Source organism: Dermacentor silvarum, chromosome 2, assembly GCF_013339745.2.
Source record: "Dermacentor silvarum isolate Dsil-2018 chromosome 2, BIME_Dsil_1.4, whole genome shotgun sequence".
In the NCBI taxonomy this organism is placed as follows: Eukaryota; Metazoa; Arthropoda; class Arachnida; order Ixodida; family Ixodidae; genus Dermacentor; species Dermacentor silvarum.
Window position 1 is genome coordinate 236,695,742 of NC_051155.1, and position 22,251 is coordinate 236,717,992.

Below are 22,251 nucleotides of genomic sequence, written 5' to 3' on the forward strand. Positions count from 1 at the left end.
CCTACATGAAAGGAGAAGAGCGAGAGAAGCACGGAAAGACTCTCCGACCGACCGTGAACAGCTGTAACTGTAGGAAGCGCTCACACATGGAGCAATCCAGCAATCTGTGATGCGAAGCTGAAGAATGTAAATAACAAGCACACCACTGCGCCAAGTACGGCGGCTAATTTTCTATTTAATGGTACACAGAAGGTGTGAGCAAGTAAGTAGTGAGATCGATTCCACAGCTAGTGCGTCAGACGCATCAAATTATCATATTAGCGTTGTAGCTGGCCTCAATATCAGCAGTCTTTTACATGATACGCTGCGATCCTACATACTGTGATTAATGGCAGGCTTTTGAGCATTTGCACTGCCCTTTCCATGTCACGCTGTTGGGCTCTTGCTAATTCACACACGACATTAGGCGTGTGACTCCTTGACATTTAAATGCGGCGGGTGAACACAGGAAGTCTTTATTTTCTCTGTATTCATTGTGGGTGTCGACTTTCGATGACGCGCGAAAGCAGCGAATCGTGTAAGTTATGCGAGTTGGTCTTTGGAAATTGTGTGGCAAACAAATCTGTTTTTGACAGCAAAATGGAGGTTCGAACTTTGGTTTCTTGCTTGGGCTAATTGCCGACCAGCGAATCTTGACTAGTTTGAATGTGCGGTTTTCACAGAAAATGACATTGTTTACATTGTTTGCAGCTGAAACAATTCTCCAAAGGGTGTCATGCCTCATGTATGTGCGGAGACCCTCATTGAGCAGTCAAGGCCTGAAGGCAGCTCTGCTCTTCAGGGAGACACTAACAGAAGTGCTTTCACACCGTACAAGGTGAGATAATGGTTGTCTAATCCTTTGACGGACCTCAGAAAATTGAAAACACGAGAGTTGCGGAGTGGCAACTTCAGAGTACGAATGATTCCGGAATCATTCCACATTTTTAGTCACCAGCTGGAAAGGAATGGGAATGGGATGATGGCACTTGTCTGGCCCATTGATGGAATGGGAATAGAATGAGAGCCCGAGATTCCGGAATGGAGTTGGAATGGAATGGGCGCATAGTCTTGAAGCACTAAAGCCAACTTATTACATTTCTCAATTTTTACTCAATATGGCTCTTTCTATATGTACTATCGCGATGGAAAGAAGTGCGAACAGCGGAGCGCGTGGCTGAAGCATAACTGAAGGTATAGTGCACGCCATCTAGTCATCACCATTGACAGGCGCTTTGTATTCTACCTTTTATTTGAAAACGAGAAAAGGTGTCGGCGCAGTAATGACAGTGTAAACTGTACTAACAGAAACAAAGATATCGCATTATAAGGGGTGCATCATCGCACATCGCAATCAAACCGGACATGCCTCGCCTGTCAATAGTGATGACTGGATGGCGCGCACTATACCTTCAGTTATGCTTCGGCCACACGCGCCGCTGTTCGCGTGTCTTTCCATTGCAATAGTACCTCTAGGTGACTGCCACTGCTGTGGTAATTATAAACAACATGGGATTCTACACATTCTACATTTCTGAAGACCTGGAAACCTTCGTTACAATGCTGAAGCGCAATTAAAAACAGCAAAGGTTGAAGACTGGGCGTTTTGGTATAGCATACTAGATGTTGAATTGCACAACATTTTGATGGGACACACAGAAGAGAAACACAACAAAGTGCTACTTGCAACTGTCGATTTATTCCCTTGTCAGCAGAATAAATACAAGAAGATACTCAAAGGGGAAGAACAACAAATACCCAACAAAAATTTACAAAAAGGATCATCCACCAATCCCAAGCCGGCTTTGTCACATGATCATTTGGCTGGGCTCTACATCACAAGAAAAAGGAACGAGGGTACAAAATTTCTTTTCCTTTCATATTACAGCGTGCGGAAACCAATTTCTTTTGTGCTAAGGGAAACAGACGGCATGTTTACCCACATACTTCCCATGCGAACAAACTCGGCAGCCTTGGTGATCTCCTCCATCATTTGGCTGCCATCTTTGCTCACAATCGTGCAGTTCTCAAAGATTGGCTGACATCCGCAACCTCTATAATAAATTCCAAGGTGTCTGGCGACTGCTCTTGGCACATTGTAGTCATGCTCCTTCAATTTTTTGTTCAGACAGTGCCCAGTTTGTCTGATATACTTTCTGCCGCATGAAAGTGCAACAGAATGTATCACTCCCTCAATGCACCCGACAAACTTATTTCTACGTTGTTTATCACAGCCTCGTTTCTGTGTGGCACCTGGATTTACTATTGCACACATGCTGAGCAATTTTTCCAGGGCTGAAATTACCACTTTTACATTGCACCTTTTACCAATTTTTAGGGGTGTGCGAATAGGGATACAGTATTTCAAACCAAATCAAATACAAAATGAATAGTGCCAGATGCAAATCGAGTCAAATCAAATACCGAATATTTTTGGAATAATGAACAGCCATTATCACAATTTGTATAAAACTATGTTCACATATCGGTATTCCTAAAGTTAGTAGGTTTCTGTCATTACATATTGCTTCTTGAAGCATTGTTAATAAAATGCACAAGGCTCTTCAGAGAGTGCAAATGATCATTGTACAGCCTAGAAAGTATGGCTACCTAAGTGACGTAGCCTGCTCCACTATGCAAGTTCTCATGTTTTATGTCTGTACTGTGCCCATGGGGGTGAAAATTTACAGTACTTTTGCTCCAATTTTATGTTTAGTTGGGTGCAGTTGACGTTCTGAAATATTTGAAAAATATTTGCATTTGCAAATAGTGACTATTCGATTCGTTATTCGAAAAGTATTCGAATATTCACACACCCCTACCAATTTTCTTTACACGGTGCACAATCGAATGAATGTACAGCATCACCACTATATTTTTATGTCTGCTTGGGACGCAGGGCTCCCGCCCAGATGATGGTTGGCTGGTTCTGATTTCCTTTAGCAATGATTGTGCCACAGATACAAATACATGAGTAGGATAGCCTTCTGCCATAAGGCTGCAAGTTGGCTCCCCGAAACTGTCAGCAGTGCTATTATGGCATGATTCTTTAATGCATTGTTGTAGCAAGACCTAACTATGGCTCGTTTTATGGCCTTAGAATGGGAGATTCAAATGGCAAAAGAGGCTTATTTGCGCGTGGTTCGTATTGCCAACAAACCCATTCTAAGGTCGTAAAACGAGCCATAGTCACGTGTTGCTACAACAATGCGTTAAAAAAATCATGCCATCATAGCATTGCTGACAGCTTCCTGGAGCAAACACCCAGGCTTATGGCAGCAGGCCACCCTTCCCATGTATTGGCATCTGTGGCACAATCATTGCTAAAGGAAATCGGAACCAGCCAACCATTATCTGAGAGGGAGCCCTGATGCCGCATATTCATTCAATCGCGCACCATGTAAAGAAAATTGGTAAACGGTGCAATGTAAAACATTTTTTTTTTTTCCGGTCCCGGAAAAATTACTGGACATGTGTGCCAAGGTAAATCCAGGTGCCACACAGAAACAAGGCTGTGAGAAACAACATAGAAATAAGTTTGTCGGATGTACTGAGGGAGTGGTATATTCTGTTCCACTCTTGTGCGGCAGAAAGTATATTGAACAGACTGGACACTGTCTGAACAAAAGATTTAAGAAGCATGAATATAATGTTTCGAGAACAGTTGCTGGACATCTTGGGATTCATTGTAGAGACTGCGGATGTCAGCCAACCTTTGTGAACTGCACGATTGTGAGCAAAGGTGGCAGGCAAATGACACGGAAGATTATTGAAGCTGCCAAGATTGTGCGCATGGGAAGTATGTGCATAAGCATGCCGTCTGTTTCCCTTAGTGCAAAAAAAAAAAGAACAATGATTTCCTCACACCCTAATATGAAAGGAAAATAAATTTTGTACCCGTGTCGTTCCTTTTTCTTGCGATGTAGAGCGCAGCCAAATGAGCATGTGACAAAGCTTTCTTGGAATTGGTAAATGATCCTTATCAGTAATTTCTTTTTCTTTTTGTATTTGTTGTTTTTCTCTTTTGAGTATCTATTTGTACTTATTCCGCTGACAAGGGAATAAATCGATAGTTGCAAGTAGTGCTCCATTGTGTGTGTTTCTCTTCTGTGTGTCCCGTTCAAATTTTGTGCAATTCAACACCTAAAAACAGCAACCTTTAGTTAGTTAATCCTTTACATTTAGTAAGGAGTTAAATTGGTCAACTCTTTAACATTTACGTAAGGAGTAAAATTGCAAAGAATTAGTTATTTACCAAGGGCATGGCCTGACCTACAACCAAGGGAGCAGGACAAAAACAGTGCCCTAGCAACTGGTTGTACCCTACCTGGAGCTAGAGTGATTCGGAAAGCGTGCCATGTTTTTTCATACAATGTCAAGTATCCATAAGGTGCAGTAACACACTGTCAGAGAGATGCGCTTGAATATGGTGTCCGTTAATATGCCAGTAAGTATGAAACAAACAAAAACGCTGTAGACAACGATTCCTTTGGCTCTGAACTCATTTACCGTGACAGCAGAATTCTTCTATAGTGAAGACGAGCATCTATGTTGCTTGCCATGTTTTTCCCTCAAACAATTGTGCTCAATCTCTATGGGGAACATGGTGTAAACTTATTTTGCACTTTGAATGACTCAAATTATATTAGATCACTGGCAGCAACATACTGAAGAGATAAGAGCCAAAACAAATAGTACATAACTTAACAGTAATAGTGAAAAGTGTGACATAATATTACTTGCTGCGTTGTCAAAACTTCAAAAATGCCTTTGTTGTCACTAGGCATGCAAGCGCAAGTAGTGAATAATTATGGAGGAAATGTTTAGTTTATTGGAATTGGAGGAATGGAATGGGCCAGTTTAGCCACTTCCAGGAGTGGGAATGGTCCAACGCTTACCATTCCAAGGAGTTAAAATAAGTGGAATTATGAGAAAACTTCATTCCACTCCCCAACTCGAAAGCACTTGCTGAAAGATGACCATACCAGTCTTTATATAGCATAATATAGCCATCACCAATAAAGCTTCGCTTTGTATAGATCCAACATGTGCATTAGGTCTGCATAATTACTTGCAAATTGTTGATAAACAGCATTCTTTGCAAACAAAAACACCAATTAAAGCTTTGCTTACACCGATTCCGACAGCACAAGGAATCTGTAATTTTTTTTCCTGTATAACCACCGCCATTGATCTAACCTGAGCTATTACACAACATTTGTGCTTGACAACTTTTAACGAAGCTTTGTGTGCTATGCAAACTCAGGCAATACTGTAGCAGGTATAGATTCTTAGACAGCAACGGGTTAGAAAAGCTCAGATGGGACCCATTGCGTAGCACCTACATATTCCAATGTCTTCTTTCTTTCTTTTCTTTTTTTTTTTGCCTACACTGGCTAGTCACATTTATTTTACTTCATCTTTTTCTACAGCAGGTGAAGAAAATGAGGTTTGCATCGCCAAGAAGTTGTTCTTGACAAAATGGTGGTGGCCATTGTGAGAACTTGCTGCTGTTGCCATTAACGAGTTTATAGCCATAGGAGCTGCTGAACTTTTTTTTTAGCTGTCCAATTCCGTAAGTGTCAGGTACAAAAACTAGTACGTATGGCCTTATTCCAAAGCTCTGTCACTTCTGTTTCGGGCCATTGGGGATCGGGCCCTCTATTCAAAAACTCGTTGTTACAGCAGGCAGTATGTGCTTCCTAATGGACAGCATGGCCCTATATTATTCTGAGCACAGAAATGAAGATGTCAAAATGTGTTATGTCTGGTGTAACTGATTTTCTCTGCTGAATGGAATGCTTAAAAATGGAAACATCGATGCAAGGCTTTCCTTGCTTGTTAATTTAGAACTAATTTCTTTTTTGCTATTGTGAGCTATCAACAATAGCACTTGCAAACTAATGTCTTGGTTGCTGTTTAAAATAGTAGAATGCTCAGCTTAATATTGTGAGCGTGCCTTCATTCACAATTTATGTTTTTTGCAGTCATCAACTGTCCTGACCAACCTTCAGCGTGGAAATGTGCCTACCCAGACACAAGCTGTTCCTCTCAGTGAGTGCCAGAGACTCATTTATATATTCATAAGGTGCTGATGTATAACAACACATTTGTGGTGTCAACGACACAGCCAAGAGGGGAGTCCCGAATGATACAACAAATAGCGCTGCCAGCCAGGCAATGCGGAAGCAAACAGATGCAGTTGGAGAGCATGGAAAGAACAGTTTGATCACATGTGATCATAGGTTACATATGATGACATGACGTAACAAGACATCACAGGATGCTACAGAAGGTGGCTGATAGCACTACGCAATTGAGATACTGAAGCAGCTGAAGAACTGCAACACAACGGTATCCATCTTTGGATATATTACACCCGTGAGAGCACATATAATGAAAATTGATAATCAAGTACGGGCATTTCTCCCATGCTAGATTCAAATTCAATAGAAGAAAAATGGACCCAAAAGACTATTCCTTTAACACAATGTATAATTTAGAAATTAAGGTAAATGAACTTCCCCGTTTTCACGCAGTTTTATCCACATCATTGACTTGAGCAACAAGTGAATGTCACTAAAAAATGTGTAACCATGACTTGCGCAATAATAGAACTAGAGAACTGGATATGGCGGTGTGCAAACTTTGCATGAAAAGGGCATTAAGTGCAACACAGCTGCTTTGCATGTGTGTGTTAGTGACGTAAATTTGGTGAGCTTCAGCAACGCTAAACTTTTATTAAAAGTGAGGCATTACATTCAGACCTCGATATAACAAATTATTGGATATAACAAAGTAAATCTAATAAAATGTTACTTGCCAATATCAGCATGCAATGAATACATGCTTATGACAAACGTTGCATATAACTAAGGTATTTTCGTGTCGGATGTGGCATTGTAATAACGAGGCTCGACTGTAGATTGAGGCAGCCAATAATCAAGAGGTCCTTTGTCACATGCCTGCATTATCCTAAAAATGAACTGCTTTCCATGTTCAATCATAACTGCTCCTGAGGTGCAAAAACATTGGCAGAGTATAAAATATTATTCCTGACTACTTGCAATAACAGCGATAGTCTAAAGAGGCTGTGCGTCTTCGGCCCATATACAGGTGCGTCCACTTTTAGAGGAAACATGCGAGCGCGTGGCTCATGCTCCGCACAGCATCATGTACTGGAAGTGGCAAGGACCAAGCGCATGCGGGAAACGGCGCATGGGCGACACATGCCGTGCGTCGTCTGTTGTCGAACCACCCCTATGCTTCTCCTGCGCATGGCGTGCAGCCGTTTGGCTGGGCGATCTCGCGTCTTCAACCGCAGTTGCGATGAATGCGATTTAATGGAGAAAAGTTGCACTTGACTAGCTAGCCATCTAAGAGCATGGAAATGATTGAGCTTTTAGAACATTCTTGGCGCAATTAAGCCCTGTTTCTCTGATGAAAATATTGCATTCCAATGTTATCGCACGACAGACCGAAACACTTTCGTTTCGTGTACCAAGCGTGGTGTATGACTCAACGAAATGAGCATAAGTGACACAACAGTTTCTTTTCAGCACTGATGTGTACGGCATGTTTCAATGATGTCATACGTCACGCTCATTCTGTCGAGTTGCTGGAAGATACGAAACGCCATATAAAGCTACTATTGGCGAATCACAAACGTAAACATATGTATGTATAACCTAAATCATTTGAAGGTATCGCTCTTCCAAAATTATGGCAGTGAGCAAGTGACACAATTAGAGACAGAACAATTTGTAGTTGCCGCTGGTGTTGTGGATCTGTTTCCGTCCGCGGAATGCTTGCACGAGACGCAGCATACTGACGTTATGTCGCGTGTCAAAAAATACTGTCTCCAAAACAAAATACTTCTGCTGCTGCTTATTCGCATTCTGCGCCACAGCAGTAGAAGCGAGTGTACTTATGTGCTTTCTACGTCTCACGAGTTGCAGTGTTTGAAATTAAATGTTTATCCTTTAAGCGGGAGGCTCTTGACGTGTGATTGCACGGCAGGGAAGCCGCCTGCGAGCAAAATGAAGGGGTCCTTTGGGTAGCAGATGATGCGCTGCGTGCACCACCCTGCGCCTTTTCGCGCATGCGCTAGGTTTTCGCCGCTTCTTGTACATGGCGCTGCACGGAGCATGAGCCACGCGCTCATGTGTTCCCTCTGACAGTGGATGCACCTGTATGTACAGGGACCTGCATATTTAGCTTAAAATGTTCGTAAAAAGATTTTGCACTTACCGCTCAAATTTCACAGAAAGATCACATTTTGTCGTCTGTATCTTTCAATGTAACACTTGGTACAGTTCACTGCCTGGTGTTTAAGATCAAAAGTTGCCTTCGTTTATGAGGATGAAAGTTGCTGCCGCGACAGCGCAAGCGTAAACATGTGCCGCCGCTTGCCGGCAGCTGCAGAAAGTAGCCGTTCAGGGAGGGTTGCCACGTGTTCCAGAGGAGTGGGCAGCACGCAGCAACCCTCCCTGAACTACTAGCTGCAGAAAAGCAGCTGCCGACAGGTGGCAACACAAGTTCATGCTTGCGCAGTCGCGGTAGCAACTTTCATCCTCATAAACGAAGGCAACTTTTTATCTTAAACACCAGGCAATGAACTGTGCCAAGTGTTACACTGAACTCTTATGGCTCGTTCACACTGGGACATTCGATGTTTGGAATGGCATGGACCTCCTGCTGCCAAAATGTAGCATCATTCACTTTCCTCATCCTTCACACTGCTGAAGCTGCTGTCAGCCTTCGAAATATTGTGAAAACAAAAATAGAGCACAATATTTTACTACTAGCACGATCTGCCGTGTATGCACTAACGCCCGCGCAAGGTTCGCCTTCCCCCCCCCCCCCATTCTCCTCTTTTGCATTTGAGGTTGGGCGCTTTTATTTTTAACGGAACTGATCAGCACGGAGAGGGACCTTTTCAGTGGTATTCGCTGTCGCCGAATTGGATTCCGTGCCACTCTGGATGTTGATTATCTGAGTGTAAACATGCCTTTATGGTTTTCAGAACTGTCTGTAAGTGCATGTGCTCTTCTAAGTATGTAGCTAGGCGGAGCACATTATGTTTTAAAGAACTTTTGAAGATGTTCAGTGATGGCCTTCTGAACAGTGTAGTCATGGATTTTTACTTGCCGCCTGTAGGCAGCTGTGCATGTAAAAAAAGCCACTTAATTGAGGCAGCGTATTCTTTGCCCCTGAGGATTTTGCATTTCATGTGAATATATTTGGTTGTATTTTTTCAGGACGTTGCATTCATCAACTGTCTGCACAGGGAGAGATCTCACCAGATCAGATAAGTATGTAACATGTTGAACTTGATCGTGTAAATTCACTATTTCAAAATAAACAAAACTTGTGCATTTATATTTCCATTTTTGCTGTGTTTATGGAACATCACATATCTTTAACATTTACTAGCTGCGAAAATGGTCATGTCACTCCTTACTGTAAAATATGAAGGTCCAGCCTACATATGAAAAAGCTGGCAAATTAGTTCTTCAGAAATCTGCAAGGAGGAGGAAGTTTCACAACAGAGAGAATTGTCGTCCACCTGAGAGTAACACGAAACTACAAAAGAAGCCCATGCAGGTTTCTCAGACAGGAAGCTTCCAGGTTGGAAAATTTCTCCTGGTCCGAAAATTGAACCCAAGACCAACGCTTTTCCGGGATAGTTGCTCTACCATCTGAACTAACCGGGAGGCTAGTAGATTGCAAAGTGATACCGAATGAATCAACAATTGGACAAGATTCAATTTCAACAATTCGATTTATTTATTTATTTATGGAAACCTGCAAAGTGGAGGAAGGTTCATGAAAGGAAAAGCCGTCAGTCACCCGATTATAGCATGAAGCCACAAAGGAAACCCATACAAGTTTTTCAGAAAGAAACCTGTTGTGGTGGTTCGTGGGCCCAGGGGCTCAGATACAAGACGCAAAGTCATAGACAGGACAAACATTTATCATTGACAGATGGCAACAATTACACTTACGAAGAGCTACAAGATACTGTACAATTTCTATACTGTCCTCGCAGTCCACAACTCACACGAGTTGTCACAGCGCGTGGCTCACTGACGATACGATGAGTCTGAGTATCTTCGTAAGGTCACTCACAGTACTTGATGCCGGAGGCGTTGGTGCTTGTAGACTTGAAGCGCCGTTTGTACGACGGAATCATACAGGCGGCCAGCAAACGTGCAGATGATGAACTACTCGCGCGACAGCACGGCAGGCCCACGCGGTCAGCAACGCGGTGGCCACGAACCCAGCAGGCAGTTGTGCCGGACCCTTTCACGTGGCTCGCCAGATCATCGCACTTGCGACCAAGGCCATCTGGAACCGCTGGGCTTGAACGCTCGTTCACCGCAGGAACAGCACCGACCCGTTCAGTCTGGTCTGCATCTCAGCTCTGGCCGCAACACAGGTTCACCGTAGGACACGCCAGTCTCGTCCCGGCTGGTCTGGTAGCACCGGCTCGGTCCGTGTTGGGCCTCCGGTCGAACCCGTACACGCCCTCGCTTGCCTAGCAGCGCTAGCTCGATAGCCGTTCGCGTTCCGAAGACCCCGAGCTCCCATGCACGTTTGTCACGAGCTCGCGCATTCACTTCTTCGTGGCTTCCGTTGGCTTCTTCCAGGTTGCCATATACTAGTTTCTTACTATACCTGTCCAAGAGAAAAAAATCCATGCGAGTTTCCTTTGTAGCTTCATGTTGCTCTCGCGTGAATAACAGTTTTCTCTTTCATAAAGCTTCCTCCACCTTGCAGATTTCTGCAAATTTGATTTGCCATATTGTGGGCGTTTATTATGCACGTCTACTTCATCTGAATATTATCATCATCCTACGTTGATCAATCCTCATCTTAAGTTCGGTGTGATCATCATCATCGGGTGTTTGCGTTTGCTGGTTAGTGTCCCTACACATCGAGTTGCCGATTACAGTGGAATCTCATTGATACAATCTTCACGGAAACTGGAAAATAAAATGTGTCATCTGAAAATCGCATTATCTGAAATACATTGCTCTTGTAAGACATGGGTGGGAAAAGAACAAGAAAATGTATTATGCAGAATCGTATCGAGATTCCACTGTAATTCACCTTTGCCGTGCAATCTGCTAGCATCCTGGTTAGCTCAGATGGTACAGCGAAAATTGTTGGTCCCAGTTTGAGTTTCAATCCCTGCACCAGAAGGAATTTTTCTTCAACTGCAAAGCTTTCTTTCAGAGAAATCCATATGGGTTTCCATTGTAGCTTCATGTTACTCTCAAGTTGATTAATTTTTGTTTTTTCTTACGTGAGAAAGATGCACAGTTTAAGTGATACAACACAGTGCAGTGGATATTTGTGTTTGATAATGTGCAGATAATTGTAAGAAAAATAAACTGCCGATCTCATAGTGATGTAGTGCCGGCAAGTGGAAACGTTTCATTTCCAACTCTCGTATATAGTGCCATGCTGTGCACAGGATGCTAAAGTTATGGTGAAGTGATGCAGTTCACCAAGGGCCATCGTCATGCAGCTCCTTAGCACTTCATAGACATTTTATTGCTAACATTCAGGCATTCATACTCCTTTTCCATACTCTTGTTTGTTGATGATAATGTGTACATGTAAAGTATGTTGAAGGCAGTGTGAGATGCACAGTGGCCTGCACATTTATTCCACCATCTATTCTACTGAGTTTACCACTGTCTTGTTAGCACTGGAGTCCTGCACGAGTATTGCTCATTGTGGTCCTATTCGTAAAGGTAAGTTTTGTCGTTTGTCTGGCAGGAATAAATAGAGAGAGACAAAGGAAAGAGAGAAGACAAGGATGTTAACCAGATAAGTGTCTGGGTGGCTATCCTATGCCTGAGGAAGGGAAAGAGAAATAAAGAGATGAGAGAGAGGAAGGTGGTGAGTGTGTGAATATTCATGGACAAGCACCACACAGTCAAAAATAATCACTGCTATCGCTTACAGCCCGGCACTCACCAAAGTGAGTTAATCGTGCAGAGTGAAACAATGTTGCTATGTGCATGAGGGGCCCATCTGCCACTAACCTTAGTGTTTCTTGTTTGCATTGAAAAGCAAGTTGCTCAGATGAGCGAGATGGGCTCCTCTTGTGTGCCCTTGTGCAAGGAAAGGGTGCACTTTCACCGACTGTTTGCCAAGCCTTTGCGGGTGCTATTGAAGATGAAAGAGTATACTGATCTGACATCATGACAGTGCTGTTCTCATTTTTGCTCTTGCTGTGAAGATGCTCTACACTACCAAACGCAACACTTCCATGACTGTCCTAATTCTTTGCTACCAATGGCAGAGTGCTTTCCACCAGACATGTCAGCTGCTACCACGTCAGATGATTTGGTACTACTCATCGAAAGGAGGCCACACATCGTATGACATGACAACTGAACTTTGACTATTCATCATATTTTACAATCTTTGACACATTGGGAAGTCTAGAAAAAATTAAACTTCGACACAAGGTATCGTCGAATGTAGCCTCCAGTGCTTCTAGCTTTTCCCCAATCAAACAATGCATTGCTACTTGCTCAGGAATGCGTGTTGTTTTGATGATTTTGTTTGACAAACATCAAGTGCAACATTATCTCTTCTGCCGTGAGTTGCTTTTATCCATCAGCATTTTGACAGCATATGTGCAACATATTATGAGCAATCTTTCTCGTCGTGTGGAGTTTTCTCTCGCAGAAGAGCACGCAGTCAATTTCAGACCAGCCTTCGTCAGAAGCTTGACTGGTAGTTAGATCTTTTGCTTTTTGAACGCCGTCTGTGCAGATACCCTTATTCATTACTGTACAATAACATGCAACACTGTATGTTACTCTACAACACTGTACAAATACTGCACAAAGCATGTGAAGGCTCCAGTGCCAGTTGAAGGTGTACAACTAGACCACATTTCTTGCACAGAAACGCTGATCGAACACAATAAATATGAGCAGGCTTGTGCATCCTGCTCAGCCTCACAACCAGGTGTTTGCTGCAATGAGTAAAAATAAATGCTCCCCGCAACCATTTTCACATTTTAAAAGCCACAGCTTTCCCTTATAGCATAGGCATAACTATTGCTAATATCTAAGCCAACAAATCTGCATATTTTTTTCCGTAGTCTAACTTGCAGAAGTATGGAAATAGAAGCAATGTGCATATTTTGTATATTGCACTTTTTTTTTTTACTCTCATAACTTACACTAAAAAAAATAGCAAATTACTATATTTTTCATTCATGCTTCTTGAGGTGCTTTTTTGAAGTTCCACGTAAAAATTATCACAATACCTCTGAGCAATTATTACTGATTTACTTCTATTTAAAACACCATGGATCAGAGTAGAATTTAATGTATCATGGTATATGTTGCGACTAATACGTCTTCAAATAAAGCGTAAAAAAAATAAAAGCACCAAAAATGAGTGCATTTCTAGCAGTAAGGAAATAGTTAAGGAAATAGTAAGGAAATAGCTCTGAGCTGGGGGTATGTTGCAACAATCAGTTCGAAGTGATTCACCATCCTATTTATACAGCGCCTGAGCGTCTGGACCTGCGTGACGAGGCGGGCCTGACGCCACTGCTGTGGGCCAGCTCACATGGGCAGCTGTCAACGGTGCGCCACCTGGTTGCCAAGGGGGCACAGGTTGACGCACAGGGCCTGAAGGGCGAGACTGCTCTGATGCTCGCTGCTGGTCGGGGGCACTCGCACATTGTGCGCCATCTGCTGCTGCACGGTGCCAGTCCGAACCAGGCAGACCGGGTGAGAAAAGTAACTACCCCAAGTCAGAGTAACGACTTCTTAAACTCATTTGGAACCAGACAGGAATACAAAAGGTTGTGCACATGTGTGCTACTTCCAACTGTGGAGGAGAACAGAAACAATAAATAATGTCTATGCGGGTTGTTATTCCCGACTCTCTGTTCCATTCTAAACTGCCCTAAACCTTTGGCTAAGCGCACAGTTTTGGAGGCACAGAAATGCTATACGTGTAGTTAAAACACCTGAAAAAAAAAAAAAAAAAAAGGTTTGTACATCTTGAATTAACTAGTGCTGCGTGTAATGCTCTCAGTCATGATCACATTGGCTGAACATGAATGCTTGCATTTTGGCAGTGCAAGCTGCTTCCACAGTCAGCGCTGCTGATGTCAGCGATGATTCTTTTACCTCAGGGTGCCAGCAGCTAATAATGGCACTGATGCAGTGTGCAAGCATCTTGAAGGGAAATGTGTGGTCTCATGTAGCAAAGACAATAAGGAATGCTGTCATTATGGAGGGCTCCGACACCAGTTCTCATTACTTTGTAGGCCTTCTGGGCCTGAGCATGAAGCAGTTCTGTTGCTTCAAAACAATCACTGTACCTTTTAAAAAAGCATTTGCATGATATTTCTTCCACAATATGTCGTAAATGAAAGTTAAAAAACGATATTCAGCCTAATGTAGACTATGGGTGTTTAACCCTTTAAGGCGCTGTGTACACGATTGTGTATGACAAGATTAGTGCATCAACAGCAAAAGTGTTTATGAAAGTAATGGTATTTAAAATGTGTCTCATACATATTGAAACACTTCTGAATAAAATTGTGCTGCCAGTTTGAATAACGTGTGCAAGATGTTTTGTAAAATGAGTGGGAAGGTCCTCCTTAGTGGTTACGAGCCATGAAAGAGGTTCATCATCATCGTCATCATAATTTTCAAGTGATAGGTGCGTTTCAAACCCGCTAGGCATGAAGAAGTTGATATTCTCGTATATGATGTTCCAGCAACAAATTTTTGCGTGGAGTCCACATTCTGTAAACTTGACAAAACTTGATAAAGAATTGAAAATTCTTAATGTATTCTGCAGCTGTATACTTTTTGATTCTGATGATGTGAGAAACGGGGTGAAAGTGAGATTTTAATCAACAGAAATGTTTGGCGCCTGAAAGGGTTAAAAAGAAACATAAAATCTGAAAACATAGCTATGCTGAGCCTCAATGCTTGCATTCTTATGTGTGTTCTAGGAAGGAAACACTGCCCTAATGTATGCTGCCGTTGGGAACTATGCTGCCGCAGCTCAAGAACTACTGTCAAGCGGAGCCGACATGTCTGCTCAGAACAGTGTCTGTGACACTGCTTACGACCTCTCAGTGTCAATGAGTGCACAACAAGGTAAGGCTGCTACTGCCTTGTGCACATCTGCGGATTGCATGGTGCCATAGTGTGATGTGAAAACCTCCACATTTTTGTTTTGGTTGGCCATTTATAGTGTGCAGCTATGTCAGCTAAAACCTGCAAAGCACAGTTGTTTCACGATAATTCATTCAAACTTGGATCTGAAATTCAGCATAATATGAAGAAATCTTCCAGTGTTGCTTGGTTTACAATAGAGTTTTAGATTAGGGAGACTCAAGCGTAGAGGCCCCCTAGCACTTGGGGCCACGGTGATGTGCATGCGCAGACCGGCCTGCACGTGCACAGTACTGTGGCCCCAAGCGCTAGGGGGGCCCCTATGCTTGCGTCCCCTTAATCTAAAGCTCTGTTTGAAGTGCACTCTAAAGAAACTTAAATCAAACAAGGCTCAGACACCTTTTCACATCTAGGAAAGTGAGGACTACTTTCACACATGTATTTTTGGCCATGGAAAGTACATTTGCACCACAATAAAGTGGTATTCGAGTTAAAGTATTTACTTTAGTAATGAATTAATTAGTACTTGCTGAGCTATCCACAACTGTAACTTTGCACCAGCACATCAAAAATGTTACTAGTATAAGGTTGCATTGTTTACTGTGCTTAAATCAAAATGTTGAGGTATCAAGCTAAGCAAATCAGATAATATATTGGATTTTCCGGATTACTTTGAACCAACAGCTTCTCATTACCCCAACAAATAAGCCTCTATGGCCAGAAATAGCCAATAGAAGACATCAGTCCTTTGCATGCTGTGGAAGAGTCTGTCACTCACCTTAATGTATTATGCTGGATTTCCGAGTGAAAAGTTTCACCTTTTCAGGAATTCTGCATCACCTCTTGGGAACCACACACGAGTGGCAGACATTTCCTATGTGCAGTTGCTAATAGTGTCACGAAGTTAACAAGCGAAGGCCTTGGCAAAACAGTGTTCTTTTAATAATGGATGACACTCTGGGAGTGCGCGTACCACCATGCACGTCGTTGTTCTCGTTCAAGTGGATGGCAGCCACAGGTGACAGCCTATCTTGCGTCAGTATTGTGCCATGAGATGGCACTAAGTGTCAGATACAGATAAATATAATGTTGGTGTCATCAGGTGAAAATGAAATGGTCTGGTATTCAAGGGTAAAAATTGTAGCAACCAGCTAAGCTTGTTGAGAGAACAATTTTCATGCTTCCATGGATGGCAACACGACTCTCTCAACCACTGATCATTTGATGAGGTATTGATAAAGCCATGTTTGAAGCCTTCCTATGAAAAAATACTATGGGAAAGCTTCAGTGAGTCATGTGAAGTGAAACCTAGTTCAGATGATAGCTCGAGAGATTGCAGTTGAAGTTTAGCGATTCTTTGCAATTGACACAGCTGGAAAGAACAGGTTATTAATTGCACCTTCATTTTCCACCTCCCACAGTGCTCAGAATGACCCAAGCAATAGAAGACAGTGAAAGCACGCTTAATTTTTTAAGCTATGTTTAACAGATGATGTTAATGCCTTGTAGTTACCAGAAATTTTGGTTGTGTAAAAAAAAAAAAAAATGCCACAGAAGCAGCTTAGCGCAGTAGATAATCAGAACATCGCCTGTATTGAAAGTGGCTTGTGAAAATCTTGTGTGGAAATGCACTTACCTGCTAAATGTTGAATGGTGCACTGTAATGTGTCAGATATTTCTGCCATTCTTATACATTTGGTCTAGAGGATGAATTGCAGTGCCGCGAAGCTGTCTGCGTTATCGAGCATGTCTGAATAAACAGTCAACAGCAGTAGTCTTTCATGGTAATCTGTAGAGCGATTTCTCCTTCTCTAATCATTGTTGCATTGATGAAAGTGTCACTGCCTCTTTGCCGGCGTAACATATTTATAATAATTGCATTTCTATATTTTTCTTCCAGTGCAGCAAGTCCTGGACAATTATATTCTGAAGCTGCTTCAGTGAGATTTAGCTCAGGATCACTATTGTGACAGAGGCCATTGATTGCTTTTGGGCTTGTGCAGTGAACATGTTTGTGCTTGCAACCAACTGGACACTTGCAAAATGACCTGCTTATTTTATCCGTGAAAGACTTTGACATACAGTGCTTTTGGACTGCACGAAGTGCGATGCAAAATTTTTGAGACGGGTGCTGCCTAATGAACAGAAGTTGTAGTAGTGCGATGCATCAGCAAATGGCACGATTAGCTTAGCTTGGGAGTAAATTTGGTAAAATCCTCAATGGTCATCATACAGGTTCAGTTCAGAAAATTTTGAATCCCACTTCGTATACTGTATGACTTATTCATCACATTAATGATGTATTATAGTAGCTAGTCAGTGTTGTGTGTTTTTCTCTCCCTGTAAATGCTGTGACAGTCAAACAAGATAACATAGTGCTTGCATGTGTATAGCTGTGCAACTTGAACGTCCGACACTGATGGTAGTGGCCAGGTCATAACATAGTGTACGTTCTGTATACAACAGTAAATTACCTCCTCTTGTACTGAAGTATTTCAGATACGGATACAAGGGAATAAAACAGAAAATGTGACAAACTGCTTTACTTGCATCTCAGAACATAGTGGTCATGCCAAATTTTAATTTGAGAGCTGTTCAACAGCAACGCCTTCATAACAACAAAAGGGCCAGCAATGGTCATGTTAAAACGGGGGCTGTTCTGCCAGAAATGTGAAGAATTAACTTGCAGTGGAAAAAAAAAAAAAAAAAGCATACTGGCAAACGGTCCTCATGAGATGGCAGGCTATGACTTTTAGCCGTATGAATTACTGCAGTTATAGCCTATGATAACAGCGCACTGCCAAGTTGCAGATGAAATTTTGCCTCCTTTCTGTATCGTCTTATCATAGGCTTTGTAAGCTCCAATAATCATGCATCGACCAGCTCAGAAAAAAAACCTTTTGTCATGTATGAATATTTGCACATCGTGCAGCAAATGGCATATATCAGAAAATGCAGTCTTCTTGAACCATGCTCGTCATCTTTATATCCTCCTTTTCTGTGTGCTGATGTACAGAACTGAAAAAAAAAAAAAAAAGGAAACAGTTCCGTGAATCTTCCTGAAGAGTATTCTGAAAAGCTAGTCAAACCATCTTAAAAGCTTATAAGTAAACACTGAGTGTTGTTTTTATTTAAAAACAAAGGCATGTTCATTATAGGCTTTATGTAAATGCAGGGTGTGGCAGGCATTTGAGAACAAACAGTCTTAAGTGAAGCAAAACATCTCTTCTTTCATAAGAGCCAACATACTTTAACCAGGAGTGGGATAATGTAACGATTCTATCAATTCTTTTCCATGCTTCATTTGTTATCTGAGCAGTACTACATTCTCATAACAATTGGCCGATCTTGAGTGGTGGCTGATAAAGGAAGCCATATAATCAAGTGGAGTGAAAGAAATGCTACATTATATCAGCTCTGATTTGATATAAAGATCACCAGCTCCTTTCTATTCGATTTCATTCAATGAATCTGCCATTAGCTTCAATTTGGCTCCAAGAGCATCTAATGGTCTTAATAGGAGCTCGATATGATGTCTACAATGACTGCCTTTAAGGAGTCTTCGATGTTGCTGGACTCCATTTCAATACCCCATACTATTTATTATTAAGGGTGTTTCATTTTAGCTGCACCAAATTTTAAAAATTTGCCAGTGGCAGATAGCACAATTATTATCTTTGATCTAGACTACTCAATGAGGCGGCCATTACTTTCACGAGAAATCAAAATGCCTAATTGAATAATTAACATAATTACACTAATTAACTTTTCAATTAATTATTTTACGGCACATCTTAGGCGTTTTGATTTCTCATGGAAGTAATGGCCGCCTCATTGAGTAGTCTAGATCAAGGATTATAATTGTGCTATCTGCCACCAGCAATTTTAAAAAATTTGGTGCAGCTAAAGTGAAACATCCTGTATAATAGTCTGGAGAGTTAAAGGGCCACATGTTAAGAGTGATGTGGTCATCAAAATCTCCAGACAGCCACTTTTGCATGATTGAAGCCATGTGTGCTGGCTCAGAGTTTTGTTGGAAGATGTCTGGTTGTTCCTGGGCAGCTTGCTCAGTCCAAGACCATTTCCAACACTTCAACATATGCAGCAACATTGACTCTGAGGCCTTGAAAGAAGAAATTGGTTGGCATGACACGACCCTTGCTGCTGCCAATCCCCAACACTGACAGATGGTGGAAACATCTGTAGGGCTACTATGATGCCCGATGTCATTTTTCACATTTAGGAATAATTGCAATTTTCAAATTGCTGCAGTTGGTGGCAGGAGCACAGCATTTTGTTTCATTTCAGGCATAAGGCTGGAGGCTGCCATTCTGACGCAAATTGTACATGGATAACACACAAGCACTCTTGAAGTGATCCCAGGAGTAATAGACAAATGCCTGCATTTCACAAGCAGCTATAGCATGATAAGTGCATATTCTTGGACATCTGCCACACCCTCTAGACAATGGCCCCCACTGGAGAAAGAAAAATGCCTTCATTCAAGCATCACTTCCGGTACTTGCACAGAGCTTGTTGAACTTCCAATAGATGTGCACTTATCTGTGCTTACATGACAATTTTACTAACACAGTGTTTACAACAGGCATGTCTGAATGGCATTCTTAATTTTGATGAAAGCACAAATGCACCTTGCAAATATTTGGGACCGAAATACTTATCTAAACTTACTTTACACCAATTGACGAGCTATTTCACTGTAGAAAGGAAATGCATACCGCTGGCGAACTACGTTTTCATCCAACTGTTTGATGTCCAAGGTCTGTGTGATCATTACACAAAGCCTGGTTGACTTCCAAGTGCGCAAAAGTTTACAAAGCACTTGACCTGCTCTACGATTTCTTTTTACACTGCACACAAATTAAAGTGTGAAATAAATTTCAATCAATAAATTAAAAAGCATGCTGCAGCGTCTGGATACCGAAATTAGTGTGACACATCCACAATGGCAGCACGCAAGGAATACTCGGTCATACAATCTACACACTAACCACATCAAAAAAAAAAAAAAAAAAAAAAAAAAAACATGGTTGCATGCTGGTTACTTTGGCTCGGCGACTAATTTCGCGCCAATCATGATGATGAATAAACTTAGTGGAGCGATAAGTGCCGGCAACTATCAAAGCTATCGGATTAAGTATGACATAAGTGTACAACTGTCAGGTAAAAAGCAAACAAGCGTCGCTAGCTTACCGTTATTTCCTCGAATGAAAGCGTCGCCGTACTTGTTTTTCAGCTGACCATTTACATACTCTTCGGTCTGCTCAAGAGCAATGTTCATGTAGCCGTCAAGACACGCGAGAACACCTAGGGGAAAGAAAGCCGAGGTGAGAAGTGACCACAATTTAATAAGCAGCGCTTATTAAATTTAACGCATGTAAATTAAGCGGAGCGGCCGCTAAAAAAAAACATGCTGTGTACAAACGCGCACACAAAAAAGCCTTACCTCGGTAGTCCAAACCTGAGTTTAACTTGACGACAACAGGACGTCCAATAATTTGCTTCAAAAATTCGCTGGGCGTTTGGCGTCGACTCATCGTTGAGCTCGGCAGTTACCTGCGTAAATGCATTCAACACTGAGCACCATGCCTGAACACTACGGAAAGCCGCGTCATGGTCACTAAGCAAGCGAAAACTCATAGTAACATATCTCCTAGTGTTATTTACAAGATGAGAACACCAACGGGAAAGTACTCGCCTACTACAAAGCGAGGAACGTCGTGGCAGCTAGTGGCAGCCCCGGCAAAAAAAGTTTGCGTTCAAGCGGCAAATGCAAACGCTTCGTTTGGATTGAGATTTGGATTGTAATGACTAATGTTGGCTTTTGGAGCTCATTGTTGCGTGCCCAAGTTCTAGGAACACATTTTGTGCGCCACCATGGTGCGCCACAGTAGCCACAGACTACGTACTACGACTATGTCCGCTGCGGCGCAGTTCAAAAGACAAACTTTATCCTTTGTAGTGTACATTTATAGCACATTGAATTCGGTTACCTTTAGAAAACAAGCGTGTATCGATGAAAGCGGCTTATAACATTGTGAATGAGAATTTCTCTAAGGTCATGCTTTTTCTGCCGCCAACGTTTCTAGATGGCTGCCGCGCGGGAAACAACTAGCGACATCATAACCGCTATTTTTAAATGAAGGATCACTTCGCATACTCCCACTTGTTTTCCTGAACCTGAATCTGGCCTTGATGCGATAGCGACGTAACCTTCGTAGTAGGGCCTTTGTTAATATAACTTATATTGCACCAAAAATATATTTAGTGATAGTTTTTTTTTTTTTTTTTTTTTTTTTTTTTTTTTTTTTGCTTACGCCCATCCACTTACCTGAATCTGGCAAGCTGTTTGACTTCGAAGCTGCGAAATAAGATATTCATTTAAAATTTCTAGTCATTAGTTGTGCTATAACCAAAAGCCCGAAGGCCGTTATACGGGCGCTCTACCACGTTGCATTACCTGCAAAAAATTATAGAGACTGGGAAAGGTAGTGCTGTAACCTTACTCTACTAGCTCACAGAATAAAATATGAAATTCCTTCTTTTGTTGTTTAAATTAAACCTCAGACTCAATACCGACAGCAAGGACAGGAGACGCACCTTTTTTTTTTTTTTTTTTTTTTTTTTTTTTTTTTTTTATTGCGCAAATACGTCCTGCGGAGTAATTCAAATGAAAATATAAAGGCCTGTTTCCTGCATAAAATCCAGGAGCGGCTGGTACAAAGGCCCGGTTGTTGGCCTAAGCTTCGTGTGTGGCGGAGACGGGCGGATATGTACTTGTTGACATACTGACAAGATATATACAAACTTTGAAACGGAGAGCATATCTTCAGGAGAGTTTGCTGTTGGGCTAGTTGGTGCATGATGCTTTAGAACAAAAACAGCGGCGAGAAAAAGAGACAAACATAAATACATGTCACTCGCACTTAGCATACAGCAACCTCTTCTCGCTGTCATATGGGCAGTGAATCATCTTCGGAGAACCAGAATCGCCCTGAACGTCATTATCTAGCCGCAGTAAACATAAATACAAACATGAATTGTCTCATAATGCACCATAACGAAAGGCTAT

The 22,251-nt window shown here is 42.0% G+C and overlaps 2 protein-coding genes across 7 annotated transcripts; one reads left to right on the plus strand and one right to left on the minus strand.

Annotated features, from left to right (window-relative positions):
• Nucleotides 1–2: 2 nt before the first annotated feature.
• LOC119442896 (ankyrin repeat family A protein 2-like) lies at nucleotides 3–17,692 on the plus strand. 5 transcript variants are annotated; one of them, XM_037707949.2, is made up of 7 exons: nucleotides 3–202; nucleotides 691–817; nucleotides 5,967–6,033; nucleotides 9,240–9,293; nucleotides 13,525–13,751; nucleotides 14,993–15,140; nucleotides 17,059–17,692. In XM_037707949.2, exons 2-7 carry the CDS (start codon nucleotides 716–718, stop codon nucleotides 17,100–17,102), a joined length of 642 nt encoding a protein of 213 aa, XP_037563877.1. In that variant the 5' UTR covers nucleotides 3–202; nucleotides 691–715; the 3' UTR covers nucleotides 17,103–17,692. The 5 variants fall into 5 exon arrangements, with proteins under 5 accessions (XP_037563877.1, XP_049518397.1, XP_049518396.1 ...); XM_049662440.1 differs by lacking the exon at nucleotides 17,059–17,692 and adding an exon at nucleotides 15,985–17,036 and having other exon boundaries at nucleotides 3–154; XM_049662439.1 differs by lacking the exon at nucleotides 17,059–17,692 and adding an exon at nucleotides 15,985–17,035.
• LOC119442897 (U6 snRNA-associated Sm-like protein LSm6) lies at nucleotides 17,687–20,994 on the minus strand. Of its 2 annotated transcripts, none has more exons than XM_037707951.2 (4): nucleotides 20,878–20,994; nucleotides 20,626–20,735; nucleotides 20,373–20,486; nucleotides 17,687–18,176 (listed from the first exon to the last, which is right to left on the minus strand). In XM_037707951.2, the coding sequence occupies exons 2-4, from the start codon at nucleotides 20,714–20,716 to the stop codon at nucleotides 18,142–18,144; spliced, it is 240 nt and encodes a 79-aa protein (XP_037563879.1). In that variant the 5' UTR covers nucleotides 20,717–20,735; nucleotides 20,878–20,994; the 3' UTR covers nucleotides 17,687–18,141. The 2 variants fall into 2 exon arrangements, with proteins under 2 accessions (XP_037563879.1, XP_049518400.1); XM_049662443.1 differs by lacking the exon at nucleotides 20,878–20,994 and adding an exon at nucleotides 20,847–20,871.
• Nucleotides 20,995–22,251: the final 1,257 nt, after the last annotated feature.